Below are 16,292 nucleotides of genomic sequence, written 5' to 3'. Positions count from 1 at the left end.
TCCTTGTATGGTTTATAAGACTTTCGATGAGTTTGAAACTTGTATGAGTACGTATTTACGTATATACCTTCGGCGTTCACTTGCTTCCAACAGCAAATCCAAATATGGCGAACAGTTTTAAAACTACACCCAAGACATTCCTTATCTTACCTACTCATGTGTATATATATATTCTAGTTGATACGTGTTAATAGGTCAAAGCTGCATTTAATGATCTTTACACAGCAAAAAAAAAACAAAAAACATACTAGATGCTTTACTTTTTTCTTTATCAAATTTTGCTACATATAAACAATAAAATAAAAAAGGAATAGTACATGTGTGACTTTGTTTATGAATGTATTATTAATATTTGAATTATTTTCAATAGTACATAATCAAAGAATTGGAATAAAAATATATAAAACAAATATATATTTTTAATATTATTGAATAAATAAAAATTATTTTTCTATTTTCATAAAAATAAATTATTATTTGTGTAATTACAATTTCTTCTTCGATACATGATATTATTATTTTAATGAATAAAATTCGATTAAATTATTTTACAGTTGATATCTTCGTCAAAGGAGTCATACGATACGCAACACCATAATCTACGTAAGAGAGAACACAGTCATCGACACTGGCAACGATATTTCTCACCACCGATGTTATGGAACGATTCTCCCCCTTCTTTAATCTTCATTATACATTTCTTCGAACATATAAATACTAACTTACATATATTATACATGGAAGATAAGATTATGTGAAAGGGGAAGTGATAGTCGAAAAAGGTAGACATGAGTTGTAAGAATAAAAGGAATATAAGAAGAAGAAAAAGAAGATGAAGGGGAGGAGGAGGAAATGGAAAAAGAAGGAAAAGGGGGTGGGTGGTGGTGTAGGAGGAAGAGAATTAGAGGAAGAAGAGATTCACGCGTGTATATATAGAACAGCCCCTCACCCCTCGGTGAGGGCCGAGGATGCCGAAGGCGAGGGACCGCAAACTATTCTTGGAGAACCTTAGAACGTGCGGAGTAACTACCTTCGATGTCTTCTCTTTCCCGATTCGGCGTCAGTAAACGTCAGTAAACCGCTGTAAGCCACCGCGAAAAGATTAACGCTCGAAACGTACGACACACACAGACAGGATATACTTCTTTACTTCCTTACTTACTTACTTATTCATTCATTTATTCATTTATTTAATTGCTTACTTGCTTACTTCCTTATTTTACTTATTTTAATTATTTTTGCTTTTTTCATTTTCTTTTTTTGGTAATTATTGTATCTATGTAAATAAGTACATATTTATTTTTACACATGTAAATATAAGTGGATTTATAGCAGAACGCGTGTGCACTTCTGTGTGTATGTGCAGTATATGTGCGTGTACGTTTTAAATTCATTTTTATATTTAATTGATGTGACAGAGAAAAAGAGAGACTCTCTAATGGAATTTTATTATTATAATTATGACAATTTGTTAAGTGCGTTTTAATCAAATCAAGTGTCGTGCGAATGTTCTCTTTTCATTCTGTCAAAATTTTCTTTCTTTCTCTTTCTTTCTGTCTCTCTTTCTTTTTAAATTGCGAATTTTAAATACGATTCCCGCGAAAAATTATCAAATATTTTTTGGCGGTAAGATTTGTCAATATTTTTCATACGTAATCTTCTAAATGTGGAGTTTTTTATTATTTGATATATTTTTTTTTGTTTTTGTAAGATTTTGTACTCACTCGTATCTCGTTGAAAAATATTTTTGTTTACCCAGTTCGAAACGTCGATTTTTGACCAATATAGTTTCTACGAATATATGATCCATTGTTAAAAATAAAAAAAGAACGAAGAATCATCGTGTCTATTTTTAAACAACGCTATTATTGGATAAGTGTACTTTCTAACTCTCTTAACATTCGTTTGTGAAAATTCAATTCTTCGTATGTAAATGATAAAACATTTGTAATTTAACGTCTAACATTAAAGTTAAATTACTTTTCGAAAGTGATTTTTAAATGATCGATATAAAAGTAAATACAGCAAAGTGTAGATGAGTTAATGAACCATTGAAAATTATAGTTCGTAAAATGTATAATGTTTCTAATCATTTAAATGAAAATGAATTCATTTTTATTATCGGTTTCACAAATTATGACTAATCCGTAAACATGTATCATTAATTTAGTATGAAATACTACGAGATTAGGGAAATGTTTCACCCGTTGATCTGTATTTTCGAAGAAGAATGATTACAAAGTTTACCCTTAGCTTGTAATATTAGACCTTGAGAAAAAATCGAATATATCTTCATATCCCAAAAATATCTTGGCACTGAGCCTTAGCGGATGGGGCATTCTAAGTCAAACCAAGATTTGCATCTTGGATGTCATGGATTCGAATGGTATCCAATTATTATTTATCGAAATCGATTGGAATCATTTCTACGATATTTTTTTTGGTTTGTCCCAACCCAACGACGAGAGATATTCGAATAAAATGGATATGATTTATTAATGTCATTCATAATCATACAAATCGAAAGTATAATAAATTAATGAATCCTTTTGACGTAACGTAAATAAAAAAAAAATGAAATATACAATTACAGCAGCACAATTATGCAAATCAGAAAGAGAGAGAGAGAGACTTTCTATGTTCCAATTGTAAAATAAAAAAAAAGAACTGATTCACCAATTCAACCATGACCTCAGTTTTACGTACGCGCACATAAACGCACGTTTATTCATGCATGTATATACAAATACACGTGTGTCCTATATATACTATATATCGCTAATGATAAATAAAATGTTTTAAGTTTCAGAAAAGACTCGTATCGTCATACTTGAAAACTAGTCTCTGTTGTCATCGTCTTCGTCGTGGTACCACGAAAGGAGAAGATTCCGATAGTAAACGGAGTGTGTATAGGATAGGAAGAGTGGTAGAGGAAGAAGAGAGTAAAGGAGGAGACGTGGGTCACAACTCCAGCGAGCTCCAGGATTACTCGACAGATTGCGCGCGCACACGACTTTGAGTTTATTCAGCTGATCTGCGAAACACCGTCGGTATATTTCTCGGAGAACTGACGTTCGTACTACATTGAACCAAGCGGTTCTACGATACACACTACTACAAGTAAATACGTGTATTCCATACACACATATATATATATATATATATATATATATATATATATGTAAACATATACACATGTACATAGATGAGGAGTCAGGTAGCGTTAGCATTCCAATCCCCACCATGACTACTGCCTGTTAACAGGGTGCCCGGTTACCACCACCACACCATCACCACCATCACCACCACCACCACCATCAGCAACAGCGAGCCGGCCGATAAAATGAATCAGAATGATAAGTCAGTCAAGTGCGAGAACTCCGAGGAGGAAGAGTGCGAGATGGTTGAACGTGAATTGGCTGAGGATGCACAGTGGAAGCGTATACAACAGAACACCTTTACGAGATGGGCAAACGAGCATCTCAAGGCCATCAACAAGAACATAGACGACCTCGAATGCGATCTATCGGACGGTCTCAAATTGGTCGGTCTTATCGAGGTGCTATCTCAAAAACGATTACCAAAACATAATCCAAGACCTACCTTTCGATCCCAGAAATTGGAAAATGTATCAGTCGCTTTAAAATTTTTGGAAGATGAGGGTATACGTATCATCAGTATCGGTGAGTGATTTATTATTATTTATTATATATATATAGTTCTAGGATATAATCTTTAACTTTACATACCCTACTCTGTTAGAATCAACCGATTATGCTCCTTACATATACACACACACATACACACAGATGCCGTCAGATCATTCGTTCACGAATCCTTTCAACGCAAGCGCGTGGAATATTTCCGTATTCTCTCTTTTTTCTCTTTCTCTCTCACTCTCACTCTCTCCTTACATTAAACCACGTATACATACGTGTGTACTGGTATTGTGTTATTGTTCTCTGTTATTCGTCAAATACGCATGCGCGTGCCCGCCACGCACACGCGAGAATGCACCGCGTGGTGCATATGCATCTCTCTTTCGGATGATACCACGACAAAACATTGATTGATTTTTTATTTCTTATTTCTGTCGTATATTTGCAATGATAATGTTTTATAAATAAAGCATTAATTTATATGTACATAAACATATTTATCTCATCTTTTTCTTTCCCTTTCTCTTTTCTTTCCGATTCGTGTGCGTACGTATATGTGTGTGTTTATGTGTGTGCGTGTGTGTTAGTTTGAAAAGAAAAGTATATATGTAAATACAGATATCATCGTATTTTCAAATATTACGATTTCGATGTAAACTATGTTACTTATTTTCACTGTGTCATTTCTTATTTACAAACGTAAACAATCTCATCCATCGTTCGTTTTTATTTTGAAAAATAAATATCGTTGTGATCGTTATAGTCAATTTAGGATTGGGTAACGCATTTAATAGTTCGGAATTTATTCTCTTGGATTTATTGGCTTTGACATTGATATTGTGATTTGATAATCGGTACAGACGACGATAAGTCTCACTGCCAGATGAACAATACGAAAGATCAAAAATATATTTAACAATCATTTTTAAAAGTGTGATTATTTTTTTTTAATTACTATCAGTGCTTCTTGAAATAGGTGTATATGTTTTTACGTGTGTATATGTGTGATTAATCGATCAAATTCTTTCCTTATCTCACGCGAGTCGATGTTTAAAAAGAAACCAATTATTTTTGAACGATTTATACACACCTTTGGTATGTTTCTTCTTCTTTCGTTCGTTTTTTCTTTTTTTTTTCTTTTTTATTTTTCATTTTGTACGATTAATTAGATTCGAGGGGATCGTCGAACACCAAACGATGCAAAATTCGAGACCAGTTGTCAGCAAGAATTTCTTTAACCCGGAGAAGCACTTTCGTCGAGTTGAATCGTCAAATTTCTACGATTTCAATTGCGAATCGTTTCTCCTTTTGTAATTTGATTACACGCACGCACACAGGCACGCACGCAACGTTTATCGGTTCTAACGATTATCGAGTGATATCATAAACTTAATTAGAAACATGTATCATGAAACCGAATCCTTATATTCGATATTAATGTTAGTCTTTGTTACTACGGCTTATACAGCTTTATTGTTTTGTATATTATATTTTATATTATGGTATTATTATTTTATTTATTAATATACTAAATATCATACGCATCTAATATAGATTTTAATTTATTTTTCATTTATTTTTAAATATAACAGATTTAATATTATAAATATTTAAATGATTAACAAATAATTAATTATCATTAATAGATAACTAAACAAATACACATTTACACATTAATAGATAACTATACAAACAATTCAAAGCAAGATTTGTACAATGAGTCACATAAGTACTTTAAATTGATATAAAATGATAATCAAATTGATTTTACTATAGTAGTTGCACCTGAATGAGATATAATAAAAAAATACAATTATTATTATTATTATTATTCTAATACTTAATTGATATTATCTTAGTATCTTATAATCTATTTTAAACGATTAATCTCTCGTGAAATCAATCTTGTTATCATTAATTCAAATTAAATTTGTCTTATGATAAAATACATTTTTTTTTTTATAATAAAATTAATATCGATTGAACAATTGAATAATCTTAACATATATGTTTTTGTTTATAAAAATTTACAAAAATATTATAGTATAATTAGATATTAATTGTTTAATATTAACAGTGACAGTACGAATACTTATGTGACTTACCATATATATGTAATTTTAATACCATATATATATTTAATATAATAAAATTATATTGTATAACTATATTTTAATATATAAATTTATTAGAATAATATTTTATATATATATATATAAAATTATATTGTATCACATATGCATACAACATATATACATGTACATATCTTGCTTGGATTTCTTGACGATCGTCGTTTAGCACGTAATACCGACACATAATTTGTTATCATATCAAAACCACTTTATTACGTCATCGTCATCAGCAGTAGCAATAGCAACAGCAGTAGCAAGAACATCACGTTCACTTCTCGCCCTTGATATTTATTCATATATATATATATATATATATATATATATATATATATATATATATATATATATATATATATATTTTATCTATACGTTTTATCTAAAAGTTCAAATCTTATTTTCGAAAGTACATCTATAATTCATCTGTTCGATTTTAATCGAAGATGGTCAAATTTTGAAATCAATCATATACACATACATACATACGTTGAATGATTTTTAACTATGACGTAATAGTTTGACCTCTTTATATAAACGAAGAAAAGAATTTTACCGTTAATTAAGTATGCTAAGACATTACTTCGTGCAAGGATAAATATATTCTACATTCTGGCGCCAGAAATTAATTCATCATTCTATACCATGAAATAAATTATTAAGACTAACCATATATATATAGTATAATTGCTTACGATTAGTCATCCTCTCGTTATCGTGTTAAAAAAAAAATAACAGTAGCTTTAATATCATATATAATGTTTGTCAGTAATTATTACTTAAATTAATGATGATGATGATGATGATTATTATTATTATTATTATTATTATTATTATTATTATTATTATTATTATTATTTAGTAATCATTATTTGTAGAAGATATTGTCTAATGGTAATTTAATTTAGATTGAAATCACTTCCTCGTCATTATCACAATCGTCATAGTCATATTTCTCATCTTACAGTCAGAAGATAGAAATGTTTTTTTATTTTTCGAAGAAAATTTTTTTCATTCCTGTCATTGGTAAAGTGTGACGTGTGGGACGACGAGTAGTACGTTGTTAGAGTATGACGTCATTTCAAAAGATTCTACGAGAATCACAAGCTCCTCTTGGCCAATCAAAATTTTACATCGTCTGTCGAATAAAAAAAAAATAAAAAAATGAAGTCATCTTCGATAGATTTTTTTTTTATCAACAATTCAGAATTTCTTTCTTTGCTTGGTAACGAATTATCGGGGCGTTAACTTTATCTTTAAAACATAGATAAGAATATTTCACATTAGTATGTATATTAATAGTATATATATATATATGTGCATAATATATTTACCTTTCTATATGTGTGTATATGCTAAATAAGATTAACATTAAGTATATCTTGTTTAAAATACTATTTGGTGTTTTTTTAATTTTTTAATCGTTATTAGATATTTATATACATAAAGGTTATTGTTAATCGAACGAGTTAAAAAAAGAAGAAACAAACAAACAAATAAAGAAAAACAAAGATAAGATAATAATAATTCATTTAATTTTGTATTTTTATTGAAGAATTTTTGTTAACAAAATTGTCAATTGTTAATAATATATATATATATATGTTTATATTATTTATTAATTAATATGTATATATATATATATATATATATATATATATATATATATATATATATATATAAGTTCATCGAATGAGCTTATGTTCATCTATAAGAAATGATTTATTTTATTTTGTTTTTATTTTTTCTTCTTTGTATAATTTCTTATTTTTTTTTTTTTTTATTGTAACAATAAAATGTACACAACGAAGAAACGTTAATTCGTATTCGTGTTAAAAAAATAAAATAAAAGAAAATGTAAAGATTATTAAAACAAGTTTACAAAAAAAATAAATAAAAAGAATGATCAAATTATTTACGATAGGAAATTAATTTTATATTTTATATTTTTATATTACAGAATTTATCACAGTACTAAAGATTTAACACAAACGATCTACAATTTAAAAAGCCCAATGTGTTACGTATGCACATAAATAAATAAATTAATTAATTAATAAAGTGTAGGAATAAAAAAACAACAAAATAATTGAAATTTTCTCTAAAGGAATTAAAAGAAAAAAATAATATTTATTTTATATAAATATTAACACAAATTCACTCGATACAATTTTCTTTTTAACGAAAGGGGAAAAGAATAAAAAAATAAAAAAAAAATGAAAATAAAAAGAAAAAAAATGTTGGAAGCAAAAAGGAGGGCTTTGATTTATCTCGTACATACTTAGTAACATACATATATATACACATACGAGTATATAACGTAAAAGATCGATCTCTTGCTGTCGAGCCAGTAAAAGAGAATAAGAGAGTGAGAGAGAGAGAGAGAGAGAGAGAGAGAGAGAGAGAGAGAGAGATAGTGAACCTCTTATGAGTTCATCGAGCTCGTCGAATCAATGACGGCGTTGTAATTAACGCGTTCGTGATCGAGATTGCGTTATGAGAGTAACACGTGTGTATCTTTATGTCGATCTAAATTTTGATCTTTCGATTTTCGATCTTCCCTGCGAATAAAAAAATCACACTTTTGTATATTCCAATTATTTTTTTTCTTTTTATTTTCTCAACTCTACGACGATTCTTTTACTTTCTTCTTCCTACGATCTATTCCACTCCGCGAAGAATTAACGCTGCAACTCCTCAGAGGGGTAGATGAGGGAGGAGAAGGGGTGGGGTTTGACTAACTTGCTGTTAACCTTCTTCTTCTTATTTTTTGTTTTTATGTTGTCTTTATCTTTCTCATTCGTTCCTTTCTTTTTCCTCGTCTGTAACACACGCGTATTTGATGATGGCAGGTGTAGACAGTGACGTCATCGGTGTCCCAAGGGATTACCTCATCGTTCAAATCGTACGTTTTATAAACGCACGAACAACGTGTTTGTTACTTTCAATTTTCTTTCACTTTAATTTTATATCTCCATTTCTTTTTATTTTTTTTTACCTTGTTAGAATCATTTCATTCCATAGCTTTGTTCTTCCTCATTTTTTTTTTTTATTTATTTATTTTATCTCTTTTCTTCTTCTTATTATTTTTTGTTTCTTTCTTTCGTGTTCGTTCAAGTTAAAAGTTAAAAGAGAAAGAGGAAGAGAGAATGAGAGAATGAGAGAGAGAGAGAGAGAGTGAGTGAGAGAGAATCAAATACGATGTTTTACTTTGAACTTGAACCCACCCATTAACACGGACCACTAAACTTAAATGTCCTTAGTTTTATTATTATTATTATTATTATATACTTCAGGCTTGTGTTTGTGTTACGATAGAAGTTATATTTATCCGTGACGTTGACGAGCTTTCCTATAGATACCTTTTTTTTTGTCGATAGGTTGCAAGTATTAAATACGTCGATTTTATTATTTATATATGTATGTGTGTATGTGTATATGTTGTTTCGTGTATATAGTATAAGTATATTTTATTTTAGATATTTGTTTAATTATTAATAGTTTAAAGAGTTAAAAATTAATATAAAAAATTTAAGTAAATAATATATGTGGGATCCAGTTCAAAAATTAGTGATTTTGACATATGAATTTTTTATTTTATATATATTTAATAATATTATATAATATTGTAATAGTTAACATTTAATACTAGGATTACGTGTATAATACAATTTGCAAATTATTAATTTAAACATATATAATTTAAAAATATATATAGTATTTATTTATAGTATTATTAAATATAGTCCATTATATTATATAATATATTTATTCTATATTATATATTTAATTATATAGATATATTTTATATTATATTATATAATATAATATACTATATATCTATATAATAATATATAATATTATTCTAAATATAATATTTATATAATATCATACATCTTTTTTTTTAGTATCTTTCGAAATTAGATAATTTCGTTATTCTTCTTATTATTATTCGTAATTTTTTATTTGTAAATTTTTATTCATATCTTTTTTTTTTCTATTTCTTAACATATAATGTTATTTTATTTCTGTGTCAACGTTTGCTATTACAAAAGATATTCGCCGACAATTTTTTGCACGAAAGTAGAATGCTTCATGAATAGAGAATATTTTAAAGCCGGCGGCGGCGTCGGCGGCAGGAACGAAGGATCAACAAAACCAGACTCTCCCCGAACGTAACCAATTTTTTTCTTTTTTTATACCTTTATTTTTTTTTATTTCTTTTTCTTCTTCCATCTCTCTTACTCTTTCTATTGCAAACGAAAAGAAGACGTCCTTCTGGTTCTTCCTGGAATCCTTCTGCGCTTGGATCCTAGAATTTTTACTCGAGAATTCTCTCATTCCTTTAAAATCACACATATGCTTTCTATCGATTATTTTTATACGTGTTATTATTTTCTCTAGTTACAAAACAAAACAAGAAACTCTATTAGATTAGTTATTTAAAAAAAAATTTATTTTTAATTAAGTACAATAATTAATATTGAAATTAATAATTAAATAAACATTCCAATGTAATTCATTGAGAAATGAACATATCATAATGAATTTATTTTTATATATTAAATAATAATTATTAAATATTATTAATGAAAATAAAAATTAATTAAAATATTATTTATTCAGATATGAAATACCAAACATTCTCGATACAAAATACTTTAGTGTGTGTTTTGATTACAGATGCAAAAATTCCACAAAAATTTGCATTATCAAAATTTTAAATTAAAATTTATCTTATATTGATATGTATATACCTATATGCATTCTTTTCTTTTTTAATATAAACTATTAAAAATTCCAACATACACGTAAGCTTACAATTAGTAATCAATTTTTAAATATAAATTATTAAAAATTCTAACATACACGTAAATTTACAATTAGTAACCAATTTTTAAATATAAATTATTAAAAATTTTAACATACACGTAAATTTACAATTAGTAACCAATTTTTAAATATAAATTATTAAAAATTTTAACATACACCTAAACTTACAATTAATAATATATTTAATACACACCACCACACGTACACACATACTTTTGCAATTATTGTTTAAATTGAAACACATGCTAGTATATTGTTCAACATTTATTATAAAAACATTTCAATAAGAAAATAAACAGTAATAATTATATTACAAAGTATCTTAGAAAATTAGAAACTTAACTTGAGTGTAGAGAGAAGGAAAATAATGTTAGAAAAATATTTAAAAAAAAGAAAAGTAAAAAATAAAATAAAATTAAAAAAAAAGGAAGAAACAGGATCGAGTTGTAAGTTAAGCCCTCCCTAACCGCAAAAGCCTTCCCTTTCATTTTATCGTGGAATGTGTGACGTCATTACGTCCACAGGATGTAGTTAAGAGAAATTCCTAGGATAGAAAGTAATATATGTGTGTGTGTATACTTTATTTGGTGCGATAAAAATCATACTTACTAGGATCATTTGCATTATTATCGGATTGACCTTGACGCGCTATTTGAATTTATCATTTATAATTTTTAAATTAATTTCAATAAATGATACACACACACACACACACACATTCATGCATAGAACAATATATTTAATACGTACAAACACATACGAAAATTGTTTTTTTCTCTGAAAAATTGCATTTTTTATATTTGATTATTTTTTCTGTTTTTTTTTTTCTTTTAAATTAGTTTTTGTATTTTTTTTTTTTTTTGTTTAAATTGGTTCGCGCATCGTAGTACAATAAGGTCACCGTCTAAACTTTAAGGGTGAAGGGTGAAGGATTAAGGCCTCGAAATCTTAGCTGCGTGTCATTGTTCCTTCTATAAGAAAAGTAATACGAGAATGTTTTAAAGAGTTGGAACACAGATAGAAAGCGAAAAGGAGACACTACGACTTTTTCTACTCTTGAAACTTACACCCATTGTCAACGTTTACTTGTTTGTAGTGTAAAAGAATTAAAAAAAAAAATAATACCACGTTGTTGTTCCGTGATATCAATTACTTTGTCAAACATTTTTAAATTAATTATTATAGTCTCATATATTACAATTAATTATTAACAGTCTTTTCTAAAATTATAAAAAGGTTTGATAATTAATTAAATTAATTTAATTCATAAGTCTGATGAGATTTGTTTAAGAAAAAATTAAGTTAATATATTTTTTAATTTATTTACAATCATTTAAATATTTTGTTCTTATTTTAGAATAAATTCAATTTTTTAATTATTAAAAAAAATTTATTAGGATGTTGTTCATTCGGATATTTTGTCAAATATTTTTAATATAAAATATTGTAATAGTTTGTTAACCCTTTGGGTACATTTGACGAGTAAGACTCGTCATCTATATAAATATATAAATATTTCTATTTTGTTTTTACTTATATATTTAATTTATATCTTTTAATTGAAATGTTGTTGCAAAAAATATATATTTATATGTCACCAATATAAATATATTCCAAATATAATGTATTACTTTTACTTATATTAATCCATATAGTAAGAAATTATTATATAATTAATAGTTATTATTAATTTAATATTTTAATATATAAAATATTAGTATAATAATATATTATATTATTTAGTGTTAATATTTTATTATATAAAATATTACTAAAATAATATATTATATTATTATACAATATATTTATTATATAATTATATTATTTATATATAATATATTATTATTTAATGTAACACAATATTATCTAATATTGTTATATTAAATAATAATATTATTTAATATAACAATTCTAGGTCTTTAAATTTCTTACTTTATCCTTTATTCATATGTATATATATATTTTTGTTTATAATACAAATTAATTAATCCTTACGTCAAATAAATCTTTTCTAGAAGAACATTTGTAAATTAAATTGAACTATTGTTAACGTTGTTTCTATATATAAATATATTAAATCTATTAACATTAATCTTTCTACATAATTTTAGAAACATTGAACGAACTATCTACCTTTCGTATATACAATTATAAATATACATATTATACGAATATACAAATACAATAAATTCTTTTGTGTCTGTTTAAAATAGTTGCCAAATTTAATATACATATATACACATATTATCGTATATGTTATTTTTGAATTCGTTGACAATAGAAACGCGTACGAAGTCTCACAGATGAATCAGAGACTTTAATTTCGGATTTACGTTTTCTCTTAGAAGAAATCGTCGACGAGTGATCGTCACGTCGAATGAGTTACTGAGCGAGTAACTGAGTAACTGAGTGAGTGAGTAAATAACTGAGTGGGTCACGGGCTTTGCGTTAGAAGAATCACGAATGAGAAATTACAGTCAAAATATTCATAAAACTCAATAGTTTGAATTCTACACTTACATATATAAATGTATCAACACACCTGGGTATACTTATACTTTTCTGTCTGTCAGCAATTGTGAAAAGGAGGGGGAGGGTGGGGAGAGAAGGATGAGGATTTTACCAATGGCCTTGACACACTTGATGACCGAAAAATCTTTCTAAGCATAACTAGGCTAGAGAAAGGGGACTTTGAATGGGGAATGTGAAAGAACAAAAATATTCAAATGATGTTTTGAAATTTAATATTTCTTTTTTGGTCAAAATTATGCTAATGAATTTCAAAATATTTTTACATGTACGTGTGTAATTTATTATTGTATTTTATTGGCAAACCCTTTCCCCTTATATATATATATATATAATTTTTATTTTATTATTATACTAATTATTTTATATATTATATTTAGATATATTATATATATAATTTTAATTTTGTTATTATATAAATTATTTTATATATTATATATTTGTAATCTACATTTTAAAAGTTTATCTTCCTTTTAATATTTCTTTTTTTATTTTTTTAAATTACTTAGTTGCTATTATTTATTTCAAAATTGATGTTTATTGCAGTCAATTGTAATTGAAGTTTTTTCTTAAAAATAATTTATCCGTGAGTCATCGGACAAGAGAAGAAACTTTACCGGCGATTCCTTCGTTTAAAACAGGCCAAATTTTTTTATCCCTATATTACATTTAAGAGTTTGCCAATTTGCCAAATGTATACCTACGCTTTGGCCAATGACAGTGATTTAATATATTCAATTCGAAGATACGAAATTAATTTTCAGTAAATCTTTTTGATATTTGACCAAAAATTCTTATTTCAAAAATTATATTTAGGATCTTTACTATCTTTTTTTTTTTGTTTAACTCGTGATATTTTTTCTCTTTTTTTTTTATTTTGTCATAAAACTCGTTAAATAACAGTCACGAAATAGGATATTTTTTGTTTAATTTTTTTGCAGATAATTTCTACGTGTTTTTTCGTTCGTTCAACGAGAACACGCAATACGATACAATTTTTATCCATTGACACGTTTCTGTTGTCATTTATTATAATATATTTTTCCTGATTGAAAAAGAAAAGAAAAAACTGTGGAAACGTAGGAGAATCTTTTGTTTCGAAAATAATTATCTCGAAAGGTATAAAATATGATTTTTTTATAAACGTTTATGCTTTCACTCTTTCTCTTTCACTTATGATTTCATCTAGGCGTGGTTGATTTGGATTTTTTTTTCTTCTTATTTTTTTTTTTTTCATTTTATTCATCGAACAAGTGTTACGCAAGTTTATTCTCACGTTGTTTGATCATCTCGTTGTTATTTCTCATGATTAACATCTTACCCAGAGTCGATACGGTGAAATAATTCATTCTAAAAATAGTTATTCTGTTATCTCCTTAATTATACTCTTCACAGATATTTATTTTATAGCATATTAGGTAATTTCGTTTCTTCCTTCTTTTTTTTAGGTGCTAAGTAAAAGACTTATTTTTTTTTATTTTTATATTCATAATTAAAAAGACAAGTTTCTAATAGAAATTGTGTGTTTGTCGTTTTAAATATGTAAATAAAATAAATTATAGAGTTTTATATATTATATTATATTATATTAATTTGTTATATTTATTATATTATAATTAATATATTTATTTTATAATATAATATAATATACAAATTTAAATTTAATATATTAAATTTAATATAATTATATTAATTAATTTAATATTATTTTATTTAAATTAAATATATATAGTATAATATATTATTATATATAATACAAATTTAATATATTACATAATATAATATATTTATTTAATTAATAATAAATGTAATATAAATTAATAATTATTATTACAATTTTACTATCATATATTTATTATTTATATAATATATTTCTTTAATTAATTATTAATATACTAAATTAATAATTAAATTTAATAAGACATATAACGTTGTTAGAACAATTCTTTACAAATATATATATATATAAATAAAAAAAAAACTAAAATTAATCTAAAAATAATTTCAAAAAACATATTCAACGAATAAAAGATACAAGAAACATTTATTAATATTTTTTTCAAATAATTATCAAAACAATAATACTAAACAAAGAAATCATTTTTTTTTACAGATTCGACGGATATTGTTGATTGCAAGTTGAAATTAATATTAGGATTAATATGGAAACTAATTCTACATTATTCGATATCAATGAAAATGTGGGACGAGGAAGAAGGGGACAATTTCGACAAAGGGGCAACACCCAAACAAAGACTGATGCATTGGGTACAGTCAAAAGTACCCAATTTACCAATCACGAATTTCACTTCAGATTGGAATGACGGTAGAGCTGTTGGTGCTTTAGTTGATGCAGTTGCACCAGGTCTATGTCCAGATTGGCAGGATTGGAATCCTAATGATGCTGTACAAAATGCATCTGAGGCTATGGGTTTGGCTGATGATTGGCTCAACATACCACAGGTTTGTTTTAATAAAAATCCATCATTTCACCTTTTTTTCCTTTTTTTTTTTTTTAGCTTCATATATCAATTTTATAATATTTTTATTGGACAAAATTAACAAGACACGTTTTGTTTTCTTTTTTGTTATCATAGTTGATAAAACCGGAAGAAATGGTCAACCCTAACATTGATGAGATGTCAATGATGACGTATCTTTCTCAATATCCTAATGCTAAATTGAAACAAGGTGCACCTTTGAGACCACGGACCAATCCCAATAGGTAAGAATTATTTTTTATTTATTTCAATATGTCATTTAATATATTTTATTTTTTATTTTTTTATCTTATATTTGGGTGCATTGATTAAAGTGAGGAGTGTCACCTGATATGTTATTTTGAAATCCTCCATTCTATTTCTTGTTATTTCTCTCTCTCTTTCTCTCTCTCTCTCTCTCTCTCTCTCTCTCTGTCTATGTTTCTCTTTCTATTTCTCTGTCTTTGTATAAATTTATTTTTGTATTTTGTGATTTAGTTTTCTCAAGTGCATCTTCTTTCTTTTTCTATACCTTTGATATACGATTTTTTGGTCTGAAACAATAATTCATATATTTACAAAATTTATTTAAAAATAAATTGTTTATTAATAATTAACAATAATTAAATAAGTGTATTGAACGTATGAATTAATTTGTTAACAAA

General features: G+C 26.3%; 1 protein-coding gene across 6 annotated transcripts in view; it reads left to right on the top strand.

Moving 5' to 3' along the window:
- cher (filamin A protein cher) overlaps positions 1–16,292 on the top strand; it is a 52,707-nt gene that overhangs the window by 1,554 nt on the left and 34,861 nt on the right. For 4 of the 6 annotated variants that reach the window (XM_015319962.2, XM_015319960.2, XM_015319961.2 and 1 more), the window contains exons 2-6: positions 555–1,116; positions 2,804–3,120; positions 3,265–3,683; positions 15,261–15,610; positions 15,745–15,872. In XM_015319962.2, coding sequence (XP_015175448.1) covers positions 3,344–3,683; positions 15,261–15,610; positions 15,745–15,872 — 818 coding nt within the window. In that variant the 5' untranslated portion in view covers positions 555–1,116; positions 2,804–3,120; positions 3,265–3,343. The remainder of the gene's footprint in view (positions 1–554; positions 1,117–2,803; positions 3,121–3,264; positions 3,684–15,260; positions 15,611–15,744; positions 15,873–16,292) is intronic. The other 2 variants (XM_015319958.2, XM_015319959.2) reach the window with 2 other exon arrangements.

This window comes from Polistes dominula, unplaced genomic scaffold (assembly GCF_049000335.1).
Source record: "Polistes dominula isolate Pdom_NZ unplaced genomic scaffold, Pdom_raw_medaka contig_77, whole genome shotgun sequence".
Lineage (NCBI taxonomy): Eukaryota > Metazoa > Arthropoda > Insecta > Hymenoptera > Vespidae > Polistes > Polistes dominula.
Note: the sequence above shows the minus strand (reverse complement) of the source record. Positions and strands in the feature narration are given on the sequence as shown.